The 25,323-nt window shown below is 35.0% G+C and overlaps 3 protein-coding genes across 4 annotated transcripts; all 3 read left to right on the forward strand.

Annotated features, from left to right (window-relative positions):
* The first annotated feature begins 1,552 nt into the window (after positions 1 to 1,552).
* Positions 1,553 to 5,123, forward strand: LOC103439140 (uncharacterized). The gene is made up of 6 exons (XM_008377692.4): positions 1,553 to 2,150; positions 2,641 to 2,800; positions 3,704 to 3,891; positions 4,081 to 4,204; positions 4,356 to 4,486; positions 4,746 to 5,123. The coding sequence occupies exons 1-6, from the start codon at positions 1,911 to 1,913 to the stop codon at positions 4,878 to 4,880; spliced, it is 978 nt and encodes a 325-aa protein (XP_008375914.3). The 5' UTR covers positions 1,553 to 1,910; the 3' UTR covers positions 4,881 to 5,123.
* Positions 5,124 to 5,780: 657 nt separating this feature from the next.
* Positions 5,781 to 9,673, forward strand: LOC103439139 (uncharacterized). The gene is made up of 3 exons (XM_008377691.4): positions 5,781 to 5,917; positions 6,053 to 6,267; positions 9,369 to 9,673. The coding sequence occupies exons 2-3, from the start codon at positions 6,085 to 6,087 to the stop codon at positions 9,441 to 9,443; spliced, it is 258 nt and encodes an 85-aa protein (XP_008375913.1). The 5' UTR covers positions 5,781 to 5,917; positions 6,053 to 6,084; the 3' UTR covers positions 9,444 to 9,673.
* A 4,145-nt stretch (positions 9,674 to 13,818) lies between these two features.
* On the forward strand, positions 13,819 to 23,872 carry LOC103420647 (NAD-dependent malic enzyme 59 kDa isoform, mitochondrial-like). Of its 2 annotated transcripts, XM_070824265.1 has the most exons (20): positions 13,819 to 13,858; positions 17,611 to 17,998; positions 18,325 to 18,421; positions 18,586 to 18,704; positions 18,799 to 18,966; positions 19,216 to 19,344; positions 19,478 to 19,538; positions 20,003 to 20,106; positions 20,189 to 20,272; positions 20,392 to 20,498; positions 20,616 to 20,718; positions 20,988 to 21,095; positions 21,231 to 21,296; positions 21,633 to 21,705; positions 21,797 to 21,883; positions 21,989 to 22,043; positions 22,129 to 22,200; positions 22,782 to 22,844; positions 22,942 to 23,056; positions 23,536 to 23,872. In XM_070824265.1, the coding sequence occupies exons 2-20, from the start codon at positions 17,864 to 17,866 to the stop codon at positions 23,605 to 23,607; spliced, it is 1,818 nt and encodes a 605-aa protein (XP_070680366.1). In that variant the 5' UTR covers positions 13,819 to 13,858; positions 17,611 to 17,863; the 3' UTR covers positions 23,608 to 23,872.
* The last annotated feature ends 1,451 nt before the right edge of the window (positions 23,873 to 25,323 follow it).

Here is a 25,323-nt window from a genome sequence, read left to right on the forward strand (position 1 = left end):
TTTATATAGTTGATCAAGCTTGTACTTCATTTGATATTAGATTTGAACAATTTCAGAAATACAAAGAAATTTTTGGGCTTTTGTTTAATTTGAAGAAATTAAAAGATGCAGACAATGATAGCTTGAAGAGTTTTTGTATCAATCTTGAAGGATTTCTGAAACATGGTGAGCATTCTGATATTGATGGGAAATAATTATTTATAGAGCTAAGAATCTTGGGAGAAACTTTACCGAAGGAAATAAATCGGGCAACGGATGTGTTGAAATATCTGAGACAAATGGATGGTTGTTTTATGTATGCATGGGTTGGTTATCGTATTATGTTAACCGTATCAGTTACAATTGTCTTTACAAAAGGAAGTTTCTCAAAATTAAAGTTGATCAAATCATATCTTCAATCAACTATGTCACAAGAAAGATTGCATGGGTTGATTATTTTGTCTGTTGAAAAAGAATTGGTTGAAAAGTTAGATTATGTAAACTTAATTAGAACATTTACGTCTAAAAACTCGAGAAATGCAATATTTAAGTAATGTTTGCATATATTTCTTCTTTTGATATTAATTCTAATGATTTGTTTTGCAGAAATAAATTTTTTCATGTATTTAACGAAACTTTATTTATTTATTTTATATACATATAAATGTACAATGGGTAGGATGTCAAATAACTTTAGAATCCCACTTCAAAGCTCGCCTAGAGCCCCCAATTTCTCATGGTCGACCCTTCTTGGACGTGTGAATGAGAGCATTTCTTATTGGGAAGTAGAGGTTGCTGTTTTTCTTGTTGGTTGCTTGACTTTTCTTCTTTCTCATGACTTTCACACCCAACCTGACTACTAGAACTCTCCATTATCTCACCTTTTCTCTCACCATCACTATTTCGTTTCCTTCTTTCGGCTACAAATTAGTTTATTAAGTAAAATTATCAACGTTAAAAGAAGAAAACAATTATTAGCACTTTAAAATCTCATTTTACATTTCTCACAAGAAAAATGTACTTTCTAAAAAAATAATAATAAATAAACACACTAGAAAGATTAAAGAAGACATGAAAGAGCCACTTAGTACTGCGGTTGAGTGATATTTCTCTTCACTATAAGTGAGGTCTTAGATTCGATTCTCGCTAAATGTGAAGTTGAACCATATTATTATGACAAGCTCATTATAAGACTTAATTCACTTCCTCACTCTCTTAGTGTAAATGCTATCGTTTGTTAAAAAGAAAAGACAAAAAGGAGAAGTTGTAGTCATCTAGTATGGATTGGAGAGAAGTTCAAATGGAAGAATCTCTTTAGGATATATGCCATCGTTTAGAAATTTTGTTAATTGGTCAAGATACATGTACAGGTGAGCATATTGACATTGCTTCATTGCTTAGGCAAATGGCATAAAACTTAGCTCATATTGCTATTTTTTTTTTTGTTTTTTTAAAGGTGCAAATCCTTATTTATTTCTGAGTTTGAGTTAAGCTTTTGCATGATGACGTGTATTCGAACTCTGACAATAGTTAATCTAACAAAATCTTTGTTCGGAAGAAAAAGAAAAGGAGTGCACATATAAGAAAATAAGTGTTTTAAAATCATCTACGAGAAAACAATGAATGTTGAATCTCACCATCAAGAACTTAAAATGAATCGCGACAATATATTACTGTGATTCATTTTAAGCAAGCGGCTCTTCCCACCCCTCAAACTTCATTTTCTTCGGCTTTAAAATCAAGCACACGAAGAAAACAGAGGAAAATATGCTTCTTTCGAACAAGTGACAACCGACAGCAGAAATTTCCTCATAAACCGTACAAGTACCACCTTCCAAGTTCCGACCCAAGAACACGTACCCGCCACCACTCCCTCCAAAACCCAAATCGCCACCATTTCCAATTTCCACACCAAGAGAGAGTGGGATTTCATGACGAGTAAGAAGAGAGTTCTGGTAGTTGGGGGAACAGGTTACTTGGGCCAGCATGTACTGCAAGGGTTCTCACAGATTGAAGGGAAAGGGATCACATCAACCTCCCCTTTCGATCTGGCCTTTACCCACCACTCCAATCCTCCCCCCCAGGCGTTGCTCGACGCACATTTGCTGCCTTTCCAAGTCGATTTGAAGACCGGCCATGGATTTCAAGCCATTTCTCAGACGTTTGGCCGGGTCAGTTCTCGTCCCACTACTCCACTTCTTTAAATACTAGTTAATTTAATTTTACTTAATTATGCTGATTTTGATCCGTGGTTTTCAATTTTCAATCTGGGGAATCTGCAATTTGGAGTAGTGGGTTCTATGGAATATTAATTTTGGTAAACTGGGTTTCAAAATTTTCAGCTAAAATGCAATGTGCTTGCTGAATGGGTTTTTCTTGCTTTTTCCTGTTGTGGGTTGCACTGTTTTTTCATTTTTGCTGCTAAATTTACTTGGCTATCATACGGGGTCTTTGAATCTTTGAGATAATTGCTTAGGACGCTGTCCATGTGGAAGCCATTAGTTGTTTAGGGAAACTTACAATGTCTAAAAATATCAAACAGCGCGTCTTTGTATACACGCTTTTGTATAGTTGTTGAATGAACAGATGAGTTAGATTTCAAGTACTTAACTCAAATATTGAACCTTTAAATGCTGAGGAGTGTATTGGTTGAATTTGCAGCCTGATGTGGTCATAAACTGCGCTGCACTATCCGTACCTCGTGCCTGTGAAATGGATCCTGCTGCTGCTATGTCTGTGAATGTTCCATCTTCTCTTGTGAACTGGTTATCAAGCTTTGAAGAGAGTAGTTCTCTTCTGATCCATTTGTCAACTGATCAAGGTTAAGTCCCTCTTAGCTGTTTCAGTGTTAGATTCGTATTAGTATACATATCTATTTAAGCTGTTGTGAGTAAGAATGGCTCAACAAAACCAGACAAGAGAAAAAATAAGAAAAGAAAATGGAAATGGAGGAACAATAATAGCAGATAGTAGTCTCCACTGCTGCCAATACAACTTCTTTTTTAAGAGCATTCATAAAAATCTAAACGACACTTTGATTCTCCCCAGTCATGAAAATGTTGTATTCTGAGATTCTTGTGGTTTGCCAGTTGAGGCAGACAATGTCTACAAATTAGGATAGATATTGTTGCGTTAAAGCATGCACTATATGTATACTTTAGGACTTGTATTCAAGTGTGCTCTTTGTCTACACTAGATGGAGAACAAAACGGGGGGAGGGGTTACTTTTGATGAATTGTTGTATTTATAAAAACTTCATTGTTTAAAATTGATGTTCAAATGTTCCCAAGTGAAGAAAGAGGTCCTGCATATTGAGGATCATGGGTATCCGTGTCAGATGATTATGATTTTTAAGGGTTGACTTTCCAGCCTCCTTATGCTTTGCAAAAGGAATCTTTGGTATCTGAAGTTGTTCATCTCATAAATTAATCCCTGAATGGAAGAACCTTTTAATTATGGCGGTTTTCATCCACTTTCTATTCTATGAGTTAGGCTTAATGACCTGAACGACTTATTTCAGTACGAGAACGTTTAGCATGCAGGACCTTTTTCAGCATTCGATTCACGATCTGGTACTTCTCTTTGTTATTTCAGCATGGATGCATCCACATTTAAGACATTAATTTTTCTAATTGAGCCACTTATCCTTGTATTATTATTTTTATGCTCATATGAGTCATCTATTCCTAGATTGTGATTCATGACTGACGTGATTTTCTCTCAGTTTATGAAGGGGTGAAGTCCTTTTACAAGGAAGATGATGAAACTGCTCCCGTAAATGTATATGGGAAATCGAAAGTGGCAGCAGAGCAGTTCATATCCGAAAAATGCTCAAACTTTGCAATTTTGAGAAGCAGCATCATCTTTGGGCCACAGACAATCTCACCGGTTCCAAAATCTCTTCCAATCCAGGTAGGCAGGTACATAGAAGACATTCCTAGGTTGAATTTTTGCTAGTTTGTTGTTGTAGTTTACGAGCTCACCTACCTAATAAATTCCCACCAGAGAATACAAATTAATATAAAGATGATAAAGACAGCGTAATAAATTCGATCGATAGGTTATGTTCGAGTCTAATCAATGATTTGCATGTGAATGTAGTGGATAGATGGTGTCCTCTCCAAAGGAAAGACAAGCGAGTTTTTCCATGACGAGTTCCGGTGTCCAGTGTATGTAAAAGATGTTGTAGCTGTCATATTAGCTCTGTCCAAGGGATGGATATATGGTATGAAGTTCCTAACTTTCATGCTTTCATACTTGTTGAACCGGCAAAATCTGTGGAGCTATAAAATGTTTCTATGGTGTTTTTACTTTCTATTCTCTCTGGGGCTTTTACTTATGTCTCCATGGTTGTGGTATGTGTGGTAAATCTGCAGAAAGTAAGCAAACAAAGGTGCTACTAAATGTCGGTGGACCAGATAGGGTATCCCGCCTTCAAATGGCTGAGATTGTTGCCAATGTTAAAGGATACAACCCCTCATTAATCAAATCAGTGTCTGCATCATCAGTACGTAGACCTTATACCATTTGTTTTTTTTGCTATGTGTGAGTTACGTAGTGATCAGCACGTTTATTAGATCACTTTCTAAATAACAAATATATGGCCCATCAGTTTCAAGTTGAATTCTGATGACTTGATTTCCACATTGCCTTGCGTTGACAACGATAAATAACATCAAAAACACACAATTATATTGTCCAGCCATTTTCTTTCTCCTCTTTCTGCAAACTTACGGGATAGCGGTGTATTGCATTTGTAATTTCAGGTCGATCGTGGAGTAATGTCTCCTGCCGACATATCCATGGATATAACTAAGCTGGTTCGGACACTTGGTATTGCTCCAACTTCATTTAGAGACGGTGTCAGATTGACGCTTGAAACTGAGGCTAAGTCGTCTTGATGGCCTGAAGTACTGTAAATTGCTTCCTAGTTGTAGCACCAGGAATAATCGTCCCTTTCTGCCATACTTGATTGGAAAAGAAATGCTGTTCAAATTGTTGAGAGAGCAACTATTATTCAACCCAAGAAACTTGAGATGTTATACTACCAATATATTGTACCAAATTTGCTACTTCTGAATTTCTGGCTCACAAGATACGTGGTCGATGAAACGAAATATAACTCGTGTTACCTTTCTTCTCAATGTTCATCGCTTCTATTTAATCCTTCTTGGGGTCAACTAATGACAGAATGTCGGTGAGTTGGCGATCACTGACTCAGCACGACAAAGCACTTCTATCTGGGGATGGAATGCCTAATGTTTTGGTCAGAAACTCGACAATAATGTCTCAGTTAGACTGCATAGTCAAAGAGCTCTCAAATTCGAAAGCCTCCACCTTATGAGAAGGACTTACATGGACCGGGTATATGACCATGGTGGCATTCGCGTGCAAATGAAATAAGGATTTGTGAACAAAAATTTACACACATTTTATTTCATTGCCATAGGATGTCATGTGGAAGTGGCACAAGTTGTTTCTCTCACCTTAGAGTTATAAGTATTCGAGGAAAATAAACACGAAACACCTCAATTTGTGGTCAAATTATCAGAGACGGGCCAAATGACCACTTGCAACAACATCGATGTTTGTCCCCAACTTGGTTGTCAGGTGTGAGGTTTTATCACAAAATGTCTCGGTATTAGTTAGAGTGAGGTTAGGATATTTAAACTCTTCTTTTCTCAGAGATACGTTAGAGTGAGGTTAGGATATTTAAACTCTTCTTTTCTCATAGTTACCGTCAATGTGATATATTTCAACATTTGCCACCCTAACCAGTTGGGCTCCTAACCCATCAAAACATTTGGGCCAACCCGAAACTTTGTAACTTCCAATCCATAGTTCGAAACGACGACCAATAACACTGAGACTGAGCAGCCAAACACAGCCCTCTGTCATCTTCTTCGCCTGAATCAAACTTCACAACCCTTTCACTCTGGTTCGTTCACTTTCAACCAAAACCCCCCCAATCCTTCCATTCGCACACACAACCTATATATATTTTTGTGTATTTGGTCTGATTAGGGTTTCAATTGTTTCGTATCTGATCCATTTTCCTATAATTGCGCAACAGAGAAAGAGAGGCGAGAGTATCTGTGATCGAGCATGGGAGGAGGTGAGCACGCACACGGAGATGGGGCCCACGGCGGTGATTTCAGGGCCAAGGTGTGGAGCATGAGTGGTGGGCCATACTGTAGGCCCAAGCACTGGAAGCGCAACACCGCCATTGCCATGGCCGGCATCTTCCTTGTCTGCATTCCTATCGCCATGAAATCTGCCGAGCTCGAGGTCTTTCTCAATCAACTCATTCATCGCTTTATGTTTCTGTTATTTTGTTGGTATTCATTTTGTTAGACTTCCGTTTGGTTACCGAGAAAATTTAAGAAGGTAGAGTTTTGGAGCTTGGATTGTAAAATTGTTAGGATCAGAATGCACTATAAGCTTGACTGAACTGAGGTTCTCATGAATTGTTTGGATTTAGTTGAGGTTTAGATTTTCACTTTGTGAAATTAAGCGTACCTTTCAGATATATTTGGTGAAACTCTCAGCTGCTTTTTTCCATGGTTATAGTGGATTATATTGAAGACATGGCACAAAATCGAGCGCAGTGGCGTTCTAGGATTCCTATAGCCGACCCCACTTAGCTTTGTTGTTGTTTGGTTATAGTGGATTATATACAACGTGTTTCAGATTTTGGTTATTACTGATTCTATTCTGGGTTGAAGATCGCCATTGTGATCTGGCACTGTACGTTTGTTAACTTGTGGGTGGGAGGCCCTTGGTTTAAAATGTTGAGAAAACAGTAAATTTAGGTTAAGTAAGGGCTAATAACAAGGGATTAGGTCAATTGAAATATTCATAGCAGCTGTGAGTTTGGTACAATACTACAACTGTGTCTTAGATACAGATTGGTATGAGAAGAGTGTTTTGAATGATTTAGAAGATGCTGGTAGAGGTTGTGATGAAGGATTCAGAAATTGACAATGCTCAAACATGAAGGAAAACCCATGAAAACTAGCGTTTGAGATAATTTAGAGAATTGGATTAAGATCCGCTTAAAAGGATTACCTAGTTTTCTCTTTACTTAAGTTGGCTTTGCAGTGAAATGTTTTTTATAACATTTTTTGTTTGAAGATATGAGGTTTTGTAACTTGAAGCTGGTCTGGTCTATTTGTTCTTGGCTTTCCCTTAATGATTTTCTACATAAGTATGCTCTATTAACAAGCCTAGTGTGAGATACCCTTATACTAGAAATGATTTTCCTTTTTTAATGAACCGTCAGATGTTTAAGCCTCTGTACGTGGAAAAAAAAAGAAGATGTTTAAGCCCTAAGGGTGTGTTTGTTTGGGCTCTCTAAGTTTGACTGGACTGGATTGGACTACATACTAATGTAGTCCCATGTTTGGTCCGTGCTGGGACTAACTTAAATGAGACTAAAGGGGACTTGCTTGGACTAGAGGCCTCGCTAGAAGTTCTTAGCGAGACCCTCCCCAGACCACGGGACTTGCTAAGACCATCTCTGGTTCTCTGCTTCGCTTCCGCTTTGCCCCTCGCATCTACTTCTTCTTCCCCACTTCGACATCCATTTTCAAAACTGGCTTCTTCCTCCTCCTTGCTTCACCCCCTGCGAGTTCTGGTCTTTGTTGTTTTTGAATCTCAGATGGGATTCGCGTCGGATCTGCAGATTGTTGGGAGGAAAAGGGCGTTGTGGCAACTATTTGCTTCAGTTGTCGTCGTGACCGCCATGGATGCCAAGCTCTTGCAAGCTTCAAATCCCAATGCTTCAGCCCACAACGCATCAAGGCCTCCAATACCCACTCCCAATTTGGTCTCCCCCACCATTTTTAACACGCCTAAACAATTTTTTCTGATCAAATCCATCAAGAAAACTGCTCCATCCTTTCCAAGTTTCTTCTTCTTCTTCTTCTTCAACCTCTCCCATCACTTTTGTTTTTTTATGGGATGTAGCATTGTCTCTGCATTTTTTTAATTTTTTTTCACTGCAATTATTTGTCAATTTGGCCTTGTATATTGCTGCAACTCAACTCTTTGACGGGAAAGATAGAAAATTCAAGATTTTGATTCTTTGGTATTCGGCATAAGATCTGATTTTTGGCTTTGATTTTATTTTTTATTTTTTATTTTTTTTATTATAGAGTGTATTCTAGTTTTTTAGACAAGAAAGTGGAAGTTCTTATAATTAAAAATAAAAATCTAGTCCTACCTAGTCCAGCACCGCACTAAACGTTTCACAATTCTAGTACTACTTAGTCCATGCCAAGCTAGTTTAGGTTAGTCCTTGATGCTAATCCAGTCCGAGATAGTCTAGTGCAACAAACGCACCCTAAGTTTTTTTATTTTATTTTTTCCAGACAATTGGCCAGAAGAATAGTTTAGTTTCTTCCTTTCTATTTTTCATATGAAGCCTTGAGTTTCATTAATTACCTACGTTCAGGAACAGCAAATTTTCTGTCACTAACTGTTTTAAGTATAAAAAACATTGTGCGCAAAGATGTAACTTGTGAGTTGTGACTTAGATAAATTATCTTGCTTCTTGCTTATGTTCATAACTATGTGCCCGGTTAATTTTTTTGGTTATTAAATGCCTCTAATTGATGTACTGGTGTTGCGGTTTATCCTCTTTTCTTTTTTGTTTCTGAAAAAAACTCTCTGCATATTTGGAAGTTTACATGTGACAATTTTGGGGTCATTATGCTTGGTTGGTATGCTAAACTGTTGAAAACTCAAATACAAAACCTTGCTAATAGTAATTACGAGGCTTGTTTGATACTTTAAGCTATTGAAAATTAGGCTAAAGTGCAAGTTTCCTTGTCATGGGAGTAAACCTTATGTGGTGCTTTAGACTGCCAGTCAATAATAAATGGTGCATTCTAGCTGAAGCCCTTAGGCTAAGGATTATGCAGATACATGGCCTTTTTGAAGTGTGACAAGATGTATCCATGTTTGCATACAGATTTTTAGTGCCTCAGATATAGCGGGATCGAAGGAATTGTTTGTTAGTCAGTTAGCTATGTCATACTTTTTATATGTCATGAAACTTTGTGCAACTAAAGGAAGTTACTTGTCTGTTAGCTTTTTTAGTTCCTTTGTATTTGCAAAAAGTTGTCTTTGTTATATTATTTCTTTCGGATGCTCCTTATACTTAATATTCATTAATATTGCTACTATTCTAAAAATATTCCTTGACAATGCATGAACATGAGCTGAAATTTTTTAATTACTTGTTCAAAAAGGCAAACAGTTCTGGTGGGATTAGATGCTGTTCTTCTTGAATTGATTTGTGCCACTCCCTTTGTATGGTCGAATGACTGAAATTTGCATAACTATGGTCATGATTAGTTCTAAGAGGACTTATATATTTATTGCAGCAACGGCCACATAATCCTGTTCGCCCAATTCCTTCACAACTCTGGTGCAAGAACTTTGGAAAGAAAGATTACTGAGTTTCTTTAGGACCATCCGGTGAAAGAAGTACCCATGGAGGTTGGATATCTAAATCTTCTGGAATGCGAATTATTCCTTGTAGATGTTTGTGGAGAATTATGAGCAGCCTTTTAAGACATTTGTGTTCATGTTTTCATAGTATCGAGTCCATGACTCAATTGTTTTGCGAGGTATTGGCTTGCTATTCTATCAATCACCATAATAAATTGTCTGACTCTTTTTCTAGCGATTCGTTGAATATTTTGATCTCGGTCATACTTGTTTTGCTGATATTGTTCCATCCTTGTGTCGATCTAAGTGAAAGGGATTACACGATTTCTGGCTGCCACAGGGGGCGAATTATGCCGAAAGATTTTGTTCCAGGTAAGATGGAAGAAGTCCTTTCTTCTGTTTGAAGCGCTCAAATGGAAATGGAATCAAATTCCAATTTTCTTGCCTTTGATTTGGCAGCATGGGTAGGTTAGGTGAATTTTGACCATATGAAGCCTCCTGGATTTATTCCCAGATTTACTTTCTTTGGTTTTTATATTACTTTTTTGCGGAGGTTCTTGCACTTTTTATTTTAGATTTCCTCCAAAAATCCATCGCTTGCGGTCTATCTGGGCAGGTTTTGGAATAAACACGTTGGAATTTTTGTTAAATATCAAAGTGCTTCTTAGAAAAGCATTTGGAAAGTACTTCTCCATAAAACGCTTTTATGAGCAATTTGAAACATGCCGTAGTAATGTTGCCCTTACTGTACTTGCTTATGTGCAACTCTCCCCGTTTGAAAAGGGCAAGAGCAAGAGAAATTACCATTCACAAATAAATAAATCTATATATATATATATATATATATATATGTATGCGTTGTAATTTATGCTATGAAAATAAAATATTTGTCTGATTTCAAAGCCAGTTTGGAACGGCCCTCACAGAGCCACGTTCACCAGCTGTTGGGTCTCTGCTATTGGCATGCCGCAGCAGGGCTCACCCTACAGTAGAGTCGGCCTGCAGCAGGACCTATCATTGCAGTTAAGACACGTTAATATTTTATATTACTATTTATTTTTATCTTATTATTTTTATAAAAAAACAATATAAAATGTTGACGTGGTTTAACCGTGATCACTCAAAACAGAAGGGCACGGAAGCAAGGAGGGCATACAATCTTTGTTTGTTGATGTTAGCCACTCATCATTTTCGTGCGTGTGTTACACTTACACGTGCCTAACATAAAAAAAAAAAAAAATTAAAAAAGTGGTTGGTGTCAGCATGATATCATGCTGACATCATCTTCCCCTTGCACAAGGCTGAGCTTAGCTTGCTCAGGCTTTGGATGGGCAGTGCTAAACCGTAGACCTGTCATTCGTATCGTGTTTTTCGTGTTCGTATCGTTTTTGTGTCATACCCGATATCTTAATGAGTCGTGTCGTGTAACATCCATTAAAATAAACGGGTAAAATGACCAGACCCGAAATCGACTCGATAATATTAACAGGTAATATGATCCAACTCGTTACCCGTTAAGGAAAATATATTTTAAACCAATAAATAATCAAATGAAAAACATAATACTAAATAAGTATGTACATACCATATTATCACATCCAAAACATAAAAACGTATTTTTCTTTTAAGTATATTTTCACTTACCTAAAGTCTTTAATAGTTTTTTAATTAATGTAGAAGTGTAAAAAAATATAGAAAAATATATAAAAATGCTCGTAATGACAAGCTTTACGACTTTCATGAAAAACTTAACTTCAAAATTCGCCACTATAATCATATAAATCATAGATCAAAATTTAACCGTTGATTGTTGTTTACATTTACGCTTCATTGTTCTCATCAAATTTTGTTTTTGTTTTTGTTTTTTTTTTCAGATTTTCTTTTTTGAAAACTTGATCTATTAGAGGATGCAGGAAGATGAACGGTTTGGATCGTTGATATTATATTCAGAGTTTTACGGTTAGTAAAAATATTGCTTGATGTTTATAAAGTTTCTAGAAACTATATGACATCAACTCATATTTCAGTTAATCGTAAATATCGAAACATGATATCAAAAATCTAAACAGTTCATCTTCTTACATTCGCCAGATGATCATGTTTTAAAAAAAAAAAAAAATTTAAATGAAATTCAGTAAGAAGAATAAAGCGTAAATGACAATCGACGGTTAAATATAAATTTAAGGTTTATGAATTATAGTGTTGGATTTTGAAGTTGACTCCTTCAAGAAAAATGTAAAGTTTGTCACTATGAGTAATTGTATATTTTTTTTTTACATTTTTTACACTTCTACAATAATTATTATTAATTTTACCCTAAAATAAAAAACATTATTCATGAAGGTTTGGAGGATTTTAAAAATCTAAACGATAATGTAAGTGTAACCATTATCTACTTGTGGAGGAATAGTGATGAATCACGAGTGTTTATATATTCTTTCACATTTTTCATACTTGTATGTATGTCTTCTTAGTTCTTGCCTATACAAATACTATATTAGTTTATTTTAATTTTAGACAACAGCATGTTAAGTAAAATTTATCATAGTAATGATAATAAGGAACTCTCATAATAAAAATAAATACTCACTAAAACTTTTTTTTAAAACTTATATAAAATAATAATACAAAACTATATATTTAATATAGATTATATTGTATATATTAATATGGCTATTGTATTTTATAATAAATCTTTTAGTAATTAAACTTTAAAATTATCAAAATAAATTTTTTCTTAACGAGTTGAAACGGGTTACCCACATGTTACCCGTGTGTATACCCGTTAAGAACCCGTTGGTAACGGATTCTTAACGGGTCACCCGATAATGACCCGATAAGTTATCGTGTTGATTCGAAACCCGTTATTTTCGTGTCGTGTCAGAAACTGCCGGATTGTCCTTGTTAATTTGGACTAGCGGATATGACTTTTTGAGTTAGAAATCATCTTTTGGACCCTTAACCTTGCCTTCCACCAACCGATGAACATTCTCTTAACACTTACAAATAAAAGTAGATTTTAGAGAAGCATTTTCATGGCGAAAAGAATAATTAGCTTTACATAGTAAAATTATTATCTAGTTTTGGATCAAACGAAAAGCTTATTATTCCAAATGGGGAAATAATTTATTTAAATGGCCTAAAAAATCGCTATTGTCACCTTATTTTCTTTAATTTAAATAATATTGTTTGTTAGAAAAAAATAATAAAAAAAAAGCCACCACAGTTAGTTTGGTCTTTTGTCAATTCGATCCGATCATTGTCTATCATTATTGATTTTAAACTTGTCATGACTTATTGACTCGTGACTTACGAACATAGCAACAAAGTTTGATTTGACATTTCTCCCTTCGTTGTCATCATTCAACTCTTGTATTTGCCAACACAAACATACTTTACACAAGTTACTGCAAGTAATTTTAGAAAAAACAACTTTCACATTTTATACCTTTTGATTTTCAACTAAATATGAGTCTGAATTATGATTAAATTAGAGTTTTGGTCCTACCCGGTTTCATCGTCTAGATTACGCATGTAAGAAAATTTTTCGTCTAAATTACATACATGAGATGTCACATAGTATTACGGTTTATTGATATTTCTCTTTACTTATAAGTGAGAGGTTTTAGGTTCGATTCTTGCCAAAGGTGAATTTGAACCACATTATTGCTAGCCCATGAGGAGGTTTAACCCACTCTCTCACCTCCTTAATGTAGATAATATTGTTTGTTAAAATTAAACACGTGAGAAGCGCATGGTCATCTTTATGTTGGTTGATTACCTTTTGGTATTTGTTGAGTTATCCAAGTATTTGAATATTTTTTTTTCATAATTTTACATATACTTTTTCATTCTTCGTTGTAATGAGGTATTTAAGAGAAAATAAGATACAAGACTAACTAAAAATAGAAAAAAAAAATCAATCATAATTGAACAAGAAAATATAAATCCACTAGATAAAAAAAAATCTAGATATTATTCCCTCATAAAGACTTAGGAGATAATTTAGGACATAAAGTATAATACTATGTAAGTGATCAATCTCAAGATACTTTTTTATTTCCTAATCATCAACATCCTTATAGAAGCCACATTACCATTCGCATGAGACAATTTCATCGTAAAAATCATCATGAGACTCACAATAATCAGCGGAGAACTTCACTCGCAGCCGACGCTATCATATTGTCACACATACTCAATAGTAAACGGAACGTCCACGTGGCAAAATCCGAACAAGGAGATCACCAATGATCAGTGGTCCAAAAGCACCGGAACCTGTTAACCCGATCCCCAACCCAATTCCCACTAGTCAAACTCGTCCACTTGCCTCCCTACCCCACACTTAATAAAAACCCCACGTTCCTTGTATAAATATCCCTCGCTGCCCGCTGTCCATCTGGGCAGCCTTCCCCGCTCCTCCGTGGCCACTCACAGTTAGACCTGGCATTCGTGTCGTGTTTTCCGTGTTCGTGTCGTTTTCGTGTCATACCCGATATCTTAACGGGTCGTGTCGTGTAACACCCGTTAAAATAAACGGGTAAAATGACCCGACCCGAAATCGACCCGATAATATTAACAGGTAATATGACCCGACCCGTTACCCGTTAAGGAAAATATATTTTAAACCAATAAATAATCAAATGAAAAACATAATACTAAATAAGTATATACATTTCATATTATCACATCCAAAACATAAAAACGCAATTTTGTTTTAAGTATATTTTCGCTTACCTAAAGTCTTTAATAGTTTTTTAATTAATGTAGAAGTGTAAAAAAATATAGAAAAAATATATAAACACTCGTAATGACAAGTTTTTTTCAACGATCCAACCGTCAAACTTATTTGTACACATTCCAAGATTGCAAACGTAAAAAATTGTAAAAAAACAAACATTCAAATATTACGTAACGGAACAAAAGTTATCAACGGTTATAAACGAAAAATCACAATTTAACGGTTATTTTAGCTCCGATTTTGATGATTTTTTTACAGATACACTCCTTGACCCTATAAGAATGTAATGAATAAATTTGATCTTTAATTTAAAGTATTTACACTAGTAGATACCACAAAAACTTATTTTATACTTAATAGAAGTATAATATTAACTTTAAGTGTTTGTTTAATCTATTGTTTTGACGCAATATGCATTCTACGAAACTTTTTTCAACGATCCAACCGTCAAACGTATTTGTACACATTCCGAGATCACATACATAAAAAATCATAAAAAACAAACATTCAGAGATTACGTAACGGAACAAAAGTTTTCGACGGTTATAAACGAAAAATCACAATTTAACGGTTATTTAAGCTCCGATTTTGATGATTTTTTACAGATACACTCCTCGACCCTATAAGAATGTAATGAATAAATTTGATCTTTAATTTAAAGTATTTACACTAGTAGATACCACAAAAACTTATTTTATACTTAATAGAAGTATAATATTAACTTTAAGTGTTTGTTTAATCTATTGTTTTGACGCAATATGCATTCTACGAAACTTTTTTCAACGATCCAACCGTCAAACTTATTTGTACACATTCCAAGATCGCATACATAAAAAATCGTAAAAAACAAACATTCAGAGATTACGTAACGGAACAAAAGTTTTCGACGGTTATAAACGAAAAATCACAATTTAACGGTTATTTAAGCTCTGATTTTGATGATTTTGTACAGATACACTCCTCGACCCTATAAGAATGTAATGAATAAATTTGATCTTTAATTTAAAGTATTTACACTAGTAGATACCACAAAAACTTATTTTATACTTAATAGAAGTATAATATTAACTCTAAATGTTTGTTTAATCTACTGTTTTGACGCAATATGCATTCTACGAAACTTTTTTCAACGCTCCAACCGTCAAACTTATTTGTACACATTCCGAGATCGCATACATAAAAAATCGTAAAAAACAAACATTCAGAGATTACGTAACGGAACAAAAGTTTTCAACGGTTATAAACGAAAAATCACAATTTAACGGTTATTTAAGCTCCGATTTTGATGATTTTTTACAGATACACTCCTCGACCCTATAAGAATGTAATGAATAAATTTGATATTTAATTTAAAGTATTTACACTAGTAGATACCACAAAACTTATTTTATACTTAATAGAAGTATAATATTAACTTTAAGTGTTTGTTTAATCTATTGTTTTGACGCAATATGCATTATACGAAACGTTTTTCAACGATCCAACCGTCAAACTTATTTGTACACATTCCGAGATCGCATACATAAAAAATCGTAAAAAACAAACATTCAGAGATTACGTAACGGAACAAAAGTTTTCGACGGTTATAAACGAAAAATCACAATTTAACGGTTATTTTAGCTCCGATTTTGATGATTTTTTACAGATACACTCCTCGACCCTATAAGAATGTAATGAATAAATTTGATCTTTAATTTAAAGTATTTACACTAGTAGATACCAAAAACTTATTTTATACTTAATAGAAGTATAATATTAACTCAAGTGTTTGTTTAATCTATTGTTTTGACGCAATATGCATTATACGAAACTTTTTTCAACGATCCAACCGTCAAACTTATTTGTACACATTTTGAGATCGCATACATAAAAAATCGTAAAAAACAAACATTCAGAGATTACGTAACGGAACAAAAGTTTTCGACGGTTATAAACGAAAAATCACAATTTAACGATTATTTTAGCTCCGATTTTGATGATTTTTTACAGATACACTCCTCGACCCTATAAGAATGTAATGAATAAATCTGATCTTTAATTTAAAGTATTTACACTAATGGATACCACAAAATCTTTTTTATACTTAATAGAAGTATAATATTAACTTTAAGTGTTTGTTTAATCTACTATTTTGATGTAATATGCATTCTACAAAACTTTTTTTAACAATCCAACCGTCAAACTTATTTGTACACATTGCAAGATTTCATACGTAAAAAATCGTAAAAAACAAACATTCAGAGATTACGTAACGGAACAAAAGTTATCAAATGTTGTAAACAAAAAAATCACAATTTAACGGTTATTTTAGCTCCGATTTTGATGATTTTTTACAGATACACTCCTCGACCCTATATGAATGTAATGAATAAATTTGATCTTTAATTTAAAGTATTTACACTAGTGGATACCACAAAAACTTATTTTATACTTAATAGAAGTATAATATTAACTCTAAGTGTTTGTTTAATCTACCGTTTTGATGCAATATGTATTCTACGAAACATTTTTCAACGATCCAACCGTCATACTTATTTGTACACATTCCGAGATTGCAAACGTAAAAAATTGTAAAAAACAAACATTCAGAGATTACGTAACGGAACAAAAGTTTTCGACGGTTATAAACGAAAAATCACAATTTAACGGTTATTTTAGCTCCGATTTTGATGATTTTGTACATATACACTCCTCGACCCTATAAGAATGTAATGAATAAATTTGATCTTTAATTTAAAGTATTTACATTTTTTATATATGAGTGATTGTATATATATTTTTTTACATTTTTTACACTTCTACAATAATTATTATTAATTTTGCCCTCAAATAAAAAACATTATTCATGAGGGTTTGAAGGATTTTAAAAATCTAAACGATAATATAAGTGTAACAATTATCTATTCGTGAAGGAATAATGATAAATCACGAGTGTTTATATATTCTTTCACATTTTTCATACTTGTATGTATGTCTTCTTAGTTTTTGCATATACAAATACTATACTAGTATATTTTAATTTTGGACAAGAATATGTTATGTAAAATTTATCCTAGTAATGATAATAAGGAACTCTCATAATAAAAATAAATAATGACTAAAACTTTTTTTTATTTTTTTATAATTTATATAGAACAATAATACAAAACTATATATTTAATATAGAATATATTGTATATATTAATATGACTATTGTATTTTATAATAAATCTTTTAGTAATTAAACTTTAAAATTATTAAAATAATTTTTTTCTTAACGGGTCGAAACGGGTTACCCACGTGTTACCCGCGTGTATACCTGTTAAGAACCCGTTATTAACAGGTTCTTAACGGGTCACCCGATAGTGACCCGATAAGTTATCGTGTTGACCCGAAACCCGTTATTTTCGTGTTGTTTTCGTGTCGTGTCATCGTGTCGTGTCAAAAACTGCCAGGTCTACTCACAGTCGCACTTCCGCGTACACTCCCCGCTGCCCGAAAATCCCGGTCCAGCGCTCTCACATTCTCCTCTTTCAATTTCAACGGCTTCTTCAACAGCTTCTTTTCCACAGACAAAAATGGAAATAAAAATAATTCAATAAATCGAAAATTCAAAAAAAAAAAAAATTTGTGATCCTATAAATTGATCTGAAGTGGCACTCAGTAGTAAGAAAGCGTCGGTTTTGTTCGTTTGTTTGGGTTCGCATAATGTGGAAGGCAGCGCGATTCGCCGCCTCGCGGTTGAGCAGCCGGTCGACGAGGCGGTTCTCGACGGCGATTCCCGCCCCCTGTATCGTTCACAAGCGCGGCGCCGATATTCTCCACGATCCATGGTTTAACAAGGTTGGTTCGATTCACCGTTTTATATTTGTAAACTTTCTGCACTGTGATTTGAGTTGAATATTTTTTATTTTAAAAAAAAGGAACAGTCTTTGTGATGATATTATATAGTGAAGGTGGAGTTTTTCGTGTCGGTTCTAAGAAATTTGAGTTCTGGAAATGATGTAGAAGTTGAATGGATTGAAAGGATGCTTTTTGTTTCAATTGGTGAAGTGGAGGGTGCTCAAAATTTGCTGAATTTTGTTGAACTGTAGAATTTGATGAAATTTTTTGTTTTCTATATTGTTTAATTCTCTGTTCTTGGTGTTTTGGTGTTTTGCCAAGAGCAGGACACTGGATTTCCGTTGACTGAAAGAGATCGATTAGGACTTCGCGGTCTCCTCCCACCTCGTGTCATATCATTCGAGCAGCAATATGCTCGTTTCAGTGAGTTTTTTTTTTACATATTCTCTCCAAGTAGAACATATTTGTACCTTGTTTGACTGTGAAACTTATGTTCTAGCCCTTGAGGAGATGTTTTTGTGAGTTCTTTATTATTGGCGTTGAGGCGTTATTTATGTAATGACATTACCATGTGGCATAATTTGTAGTGGAGTCCTATCGTTCCCTAGAGAAAAATACTAAGGGCCAGCCAGAGGGTGTTGTGGCCTTGGCTAAATGGAGGATCTTAAATAGACTGCATGACAGGAACGAGACCTTGTACTACCGTGTAAGTTTGGTTTTGAATGTCCAGCTTGTTGATATGAACAACTTTGTGTAATCTATCATCGTCTGATGTGGTTTTGGATTACTCTCATTTTCAGGTCCTTATTGACAACATCCAAGATTTTGCTCCCATAATTTACACTCCTACAGTAGGATTAGTATGTCAAAATTATTCTGGTTTATTTAGACGTCCCCGTGGAATGTATTTCAGTGCAAAGGATAAAGGGGAGATGATGTCCATGATCTACAACTGGCCAGCACATCAGGTAAATGCTACCATCTTTTATTTTTCTCCCTTATAAATTCTGATGACCTCCCATGATCTATAATTTTAACTCCTTAATCTTGTTGGTCTGTTAGAGGACCCAATACACACTCACACAAACTCTCTCTCGTGCTGTCCAAATGCAGCATATCTTGATGCTTCTCTGTTGGGATTGTCCTTGATTTTGAAGATTTCCTATGTTTCTAAGTCCAGTTTGTAGTTGGTCTTCATTTTCCACTCTATATTACAGGTAGACATGATTGTCCTCACAGATGGCAGTCGTATCCTTGGCCTAGGGGACCTTGGAGTTCAGGGAATTGGAATTCCAATTGGAAAACTTGATATGTATGTTGCTGCAGCTGGTATTAATCCACAAAGAGTATGCTCTTTCTCTCTCTCTCTTAGAGTCTACATCTTATGTTTCTACTAATATTCACGTTACAGTTTTCTTGGTTAATAAATTATTCTGGTAGATCTTATATCGGTTCACCTATATACCTCCTCTATGACAGATACTACCGGTTATGCTAGATGTTGGTACTAACAACCAAAAGCTACTTGAAGACCGTCTTTGTAAGTAATATACTGATATCTGAATTCAAGATCTTCTGTTAATAGCGTGATTCTTTCTTCCTTTGTTTTAAAATATTTTGATATTGTATTTCCTGATTAATATATTCAACCAAACACAACTGTTGCTATAGTGTTTCAAAACATTTAAGTCCTTGAGGGAAAATTGTAATGATAGCAACTTTTTACTTTTTCTCAAGCCTGACTTTACCTTATTAAAAGTTATACTCTGAAAATATGAATCAGAAAAATTATGTAGTTTGACTAGTTCATGTTAAAGTTTATCAATATTTATTTAAAATTTTAATATTTAATGCATTTCTGTTAATAATATTATTGTTATATATATTTTCCGAATTTATTCCTGGCTTATTTTCCATCTTTACACTGGAGGACTGGACTTAATGCTTCAAAGTTTTATAGTTTACATCATGAGGATACCTTTTCTCATGATTTTAATTTGATAGATTTAGGACTTCGACAACCTAGGTTGGAAGGAGAAGAGTACATATCAATTGTTGATGAATTCATGGAAGCTGTTCATACACGTTGGCCCAAGGCCATTGTGCAGGTCTATTTTTGAGGTGTATGAACTTTTTATTTCAGTTGGGTTTCTATTTCTTTAGTAACTTGATTGTTTTTACTTTCATCAGTTTGAGGATTTTCAAATGAAGTGGGCTTTTGAAACACTGCAACGCTATCGTAAAAGGTTTTGCACGTTCAATGATGACATACAGGTAATTACATAGTGTGGTGGCTTTCTGTCTTTTATGGATTTGAAAGGTATATGCAGTGGAATACAGATTTCTGCTGACCTAAAAAGTACCTCTGATGGTAGCACTTCCATGTCTTGTAGGGAACTGCCGGTGTTGCACTTGCAGGACTATTAGGAACTGTAAGAGTGCAAGGTCGACCATTGAGTGACTTTGCTAAACAAAAGATAGTTGTTGTGGGAGCCGGAAGGTACTTGACACAGCTCACTCACTCTGAATGATCCATATATAGGCTATTCACTGGTTGCCTGTGCATGTTCTTGGCTCTCTGTTCATCCTTTTAATCCACTGTTCTTTTGCTTTTCAGTGCGGGACTTGGAGTTCTTAACATGGCTGTACAGGCTGTTGCAAGAATGTCAGGGAACGGTGAAGCTGCTGCAAAAAATAATTTTTTCCTGATTGATAAAGATGTATGGCTCTATGTTTTTTCTTTAAGATTAACCACCATTATGTTAAACAGATTACATATGTGTGCAGCAAATTTATTATATGACAACTTTATGGCTTTGTCAACTATTTACTATAGTTACACACACATTTTGGTCGATATTGCTACCCTCCTGGTATAAAGAAAAGTGACATAGAATCAGCTGTGTTCTTGAAACTATTTTGCCCTCTGAATGTATTTGAAGTCTTAAGTTTATCTTAGGAATCACTAAGAAAAGTTGTTTGGCTGCAGGGTCTAGTTACAAAAGAGAGAAATAATCTTGACCCCATGGCTGCACCCTTTGCTAAAGAACCGGGAGCAATTGATGGACTTAGGGAGGGAGCTAGTCTACTTGAAGTGGTAAATCTCAAGGACTTCATTGTACCCTCTATTACAGAAAGCGAAAAGATTTCGATATAAGAGAGTCGGATCACTTTTCTTAGCTTATATATCATAATTATACACCTTAATTGTCTAGAGCTCAATTTCATGCAGGTTAAGAAGGTCAAGCCACATGTGCTTCTTGGTTTGTCTGGAGTTGGTGGTGTTTTCAATCATGAGGTGGATACTTTCTCAATAACATTTGGTTATATTTAGGGAACTTTAACAAAAAGCACCCGGTACTGTTCACTTTAACGAAAAACCACATTTTTACACTAAAAAGTCAATCCTGGTACTATTCACTTTACCCTTTATTTTGTCCTTATCATTAAAACTCAAAGTTTTCAAGCCCTTTTCATTAGTTTTCCTTTTATTCTAATCATGATATAGATACATGATGGTTTATATTACATAACATTTGAAAACTTCATTGCTCTACTCTTTGTTTATGGAAAATGTTGTGGTTTCATTTCTTGTAATTTAGTTTCTTACAGGTATTGCTTGACATTCATTTAGGTACTTAAAGCAATGCAAGAATCAGATTCAACTAAACCTGCCATTTTTGCTATGTCAAATCCAACCATGAATGGTTTGTTCCTCTGCACCTCATCAAACCTCACAATTACCTTATGGCACCTAGCTTTGTGGCTGACTCTTTTTCCCCTTTAAAATTGGAACAGCTGAATGCACTGCTGAAGATGCTTTTAAGCATGCTGGTGAAAGCATCGTCTTTGGAAGTGGAAGCCCCTTTGATAATGTTGACCTTGGTATTTTCCTTGTTAGAAATGTCCTTATTGTACCGCAACTTCTGAATATTTTTTTTTCTTCTACCTGAGTATTTTGACCATTAACTGTTCTAATTATGTTGGCAGGCAACGGAAAAGTAGGCCATGTAAATCAAGCAAATAACATGTATCTGTTTCCAGGGTTAGTTTCCTATATCATATGATTTGAACTAACTATGCTTATACTTCAAGATACTAATATGGTATTTTGGTTGCCTTCAATTCAGGATTGGTTTAGGAGCACTTCTCTCAGGAGCTCGTATTATATCAGATGGCATGTTACAAGCAGCTTCTGAATGGTAATAACTTGGCTACTTCCTAGCTCGAACCTAAACGTGGCATGTTACAAGCAGCTTCTGTACTCTCTTTTCATCCATGTTTACAATGTCCCATCAGACTGAGTCCAAGATCACATAAAACGGTGGTCTTGAAGATTTATGAACATGGCCTCGTAACAGTCTTTAGGAAGTAATTCTTTACCGGTTAAAGAAATTAAAATGCATTTGGTTGTCTGCACCTGAATAGCTGGAATTATTAGTTCTACTAGCCAAGCGATATGGAACTCCACGGCCAGTTATATTGTATACATAGGACTCTGGTTATAAGACTTCTTCCGTTCTCATTGCATCTTGCACCTAATTATATCCCGTAGGCTGTAACGTGGTAGGGTATATGTCAATTTGGGGGTGGTTTGTAATGTTTTATTCCCAATCTCTAATTTGCATGCATTCAGGAAACTCGTTACTGTGCCGTGAATTAAAAGCAATATGATACCTCACATTACAAACTGATTAAGTGTCGCTGCAATAAGAAATGTTAAACGAGAGCATCATTTGAGCTTGATTTTGCAATTAATTTCTGACACACTGATTCTGTCCAGCCTCGCTTCATACATAACAGATGTAGATATCCAGAAGGGCATCTTGTACCCATCTATTGATTGGTAATATTTCTCACCTTATTTACGCATTCCGTTTTATTATTATAGCATGTCAAACAGGATGGGAAATTGGTCTGACTTCATATCAAACATTGTGCAGTATCCGGAATATAACCGCGGAGGTTGGAGCTGCTGTCCTGCGGGCAGCTGTTGCAGAAGAACTGGCAGAGGGACACTGTGAAGTTGGGCCCAAAGAGCTCATGAACATGTGCAAAGTAAGAACTGATCTTCTATCATATACAACATTCAAACGATCTTTTACAAACAGTTGCACAAGGAAAGTGAGTAGATTTAGAAAGCAAACTCGAAAATGTTACACAATTTTAACGTAAAGAAAAGAGGACAAATTTTTAGGTGGAAACACACACATCCGGATAATGCTACTCTAATAAGAATCTAATAGAACAACCATAACCGAGTACCTTAGCATGTAGGGTCCCAAACCCTCATTGCCTTCAGTATATCTTGATTAGAACGAACTCTGTCGAGCCACTGCTCACGACTTTAAAAAATTAAATTTTCTTTGTTGAAATCAAAGGAATGTCGGAATCATAGAACTCAGGAGCTGGCAATCTAGATGGAAAATTTAATGCCTAGTACATATTGATACAAGCTCTTGTTATTACCGAGGCTGATTTCAAATGCAAGTTCTAAAGTCTCTTGAATCTATTTTGTTTTTATCTTTTCCGCGCAGGAGGAGACTGTGGAGTATGTGAGTCGCAGTATGTGGTTCCCGGTTTACAGCCCTCTAGTTCACGAAAAATGAGGCTTTGTGCTGTACCACGCTCGATACGTTGCGGTCAGAGGCTATATTTTTTGTAGCTCAGGCAGGCATCGGTAGTTCTGCAGTCAAGCAACTTATTCTTGTTCTGTCTTTGTAAATTCATAATTTAGAAGCTCGGAGAATTAGTAGACAGTGAAGGGAACAGAAATAAAGCACTCCTTTTACTAAACTGATAAGAACATAGAAATTACAAACCAATCTGTTTGAACGTATGCAGTGATTTGTGTGATCAAAAAATATTAGAGCAGTGTGTGTTTTTGTTTCCAAACATCTTTTGACATGCCACGTCAACTTACTATTCAAACATCTTCGGTTCTCGAGTGGGTGAAGATTTTCGTACAAAAGTAAATTGATTGGAATGTATCCTGGATTCTTTAATTTCACTGACCTATGAATAAATGGGTCGGGCCACCATGGTATCAAGTAGGGTTGGTTCGGTTTGGTAAACGAACCGATTACTGAAAACCAAGGTATAAAATATCGATAATATCGGAAATATCGGTAGTAAAAAAACACGGAAATTTCGATGGAAATATCGGGATATTATCAATATCGATAAAAATTGAATAAAAATTACGGAAATTGTAAGAAAAACTTGGAAATTTTTATTGAAACTTTGCAGGATGTTTATTTAGTCAATTATTTATTAGTTTATCACAAAAAATTGGAAGGAAATGCATTGCATCATAGATATAATTGATTTAAGTTGATTATATAGCGAGCTGACAAACATTGTGAGTGTACAAAATATGTAGTAATTAATGAAAGAAGTTTAAACACACCATAACCATTTATATATAATGAATTAGTACAATATTTTACACTTTATACATTGCATGGTAAAATACATGAGTGACTTAGCAAGGTCTAAAATATCGATGATATCGGAAATATTGGTAGTCTAAAAACACGGAAATTTCGATGGAAATATCGAGATAATATGGATATTTTAGACCATGCTGAAAACCCAGCCTCAAATATTGGAGTAAGAGAAAAAAACTCTCAAACCGAAAAAATCGGTAATTCCTTATTTTTTCCTTATTTTTTCAGGTTTGGGAAACTGAAATTCCTTTGCACAATTTGAAAATCATCCTCCAGTTTGAAAATCAAAACCATAAATTCTGAAAGAGCAGGAGCGAGAGAGAGAGAGAGAGAGAGAGAGAGAGAGAGAGAGAGAGAGAGAGAGAGAGAGAGAGAGAGAGAGAGAGAGAGAGATTGATGGTAGAATCATGAGAATTAGTTATGTTATAGTAGTGATTATCTTAATCGCAATTCAGCTATTAAATAAGTATTTTAATTAAGTTGTTAAATGATTAGTTATGCCAGCTAGCTTAGGGTGTTTGGGGAACAATATATGTAGCCAATTGGGAAAGAAAATGGACAACGGTTATATTAAAAAAGAAATATATTACAAAAATATATATCTCTCTCTCTATCTTCTCCTTCCTTGCTATTCTGCCATTGCTGTTGCTACTTGCATGTTGAGTTAGGAAACATGAGAATTGGTGCATATCATTTTATATCAATTGGTATCATCCTTCTCGATCCTCGATTCCCTCTTGTATGCCCCATCACGCTCCGACGACTCGATTAACCAGCATGGATGCCCGTCTCACTACTGTTGAAGAAACTCTGGCGGACCTTCCCAACTTCCTTCGAACGTCCATCGCCACTGCAAATGTTGAGGTCTCGGCCAAA

This window comes from Malus domestica, chromosome 07, assembly GCF_042453785.1.
Source record: "Malus domestica chromosome 07, GDT2T_hap1".
NCBI classification, from domain to species: Eukaryota; Viridiplantae; Streptophyta; class Magnoliopsida; order Rosales; family Rosaceae; genus Malus; species Malus domestica.

Bases quoted from the DNA above. Each gene is read 5' to 3' on its own strand.
- LOC103439139 (XM_008377691.4), top strand. From the start codon at position 6,085: ATGGGAGGAGGTGAGCACGCACACGGAGATGGGGCCCACGGCGGTGAT. The intron at 6,268-9,368 runs GTCTTTCTCAAT...TATTTATTGCAG, and splicing joins TGAAATCTGCCGAGCTCGAG to CAACGGCCACATAATCCTGT.
- LOC103439140 (XM_008377692.4), top strand. From the start codon at position 1,911: ATGACGAGTAAGAAGAGAGTTCTGGTAGTTGGGGGAACAGGTTACTTG. The intron at 3,892-4,080 runs GTAGGCAGGTAC...ATGTGAATGTAG, and splicing joins CAAAATCTCTTCCAATCCAG to TGGATAGATGGTGTCCTCTC. The intron at 4,205-4,355 runs GTATGAAGTTCC...GTAAATCTGCAG, and splicing joins GTCCAAGGGATGGATATATG to AAAGTAAGCAAACAAAGGTG.
- LOC103420647 (XM_070824265.1), top strand. From the start codon at position 17,864: ATGTGGAAGGCAGCGCGATTCGCCGCCTCGCGGTTGAGCAGCCGGTCG. The intron at 19,539-20,002 runs GTAAGTAATATA...TTAATTTGATAG, and splicing joins GCTACTTGAAGACCGTCTTT to ATTTAGGACTTCGACAACCT. The intron at 20,719-20,987 runs GTATGGCTCTAT...GTTTGGCTGCAG, and splicing joins TTTTCCTGATTGATAAAGAT to GGTCTAGTTACAAAAGAGAG.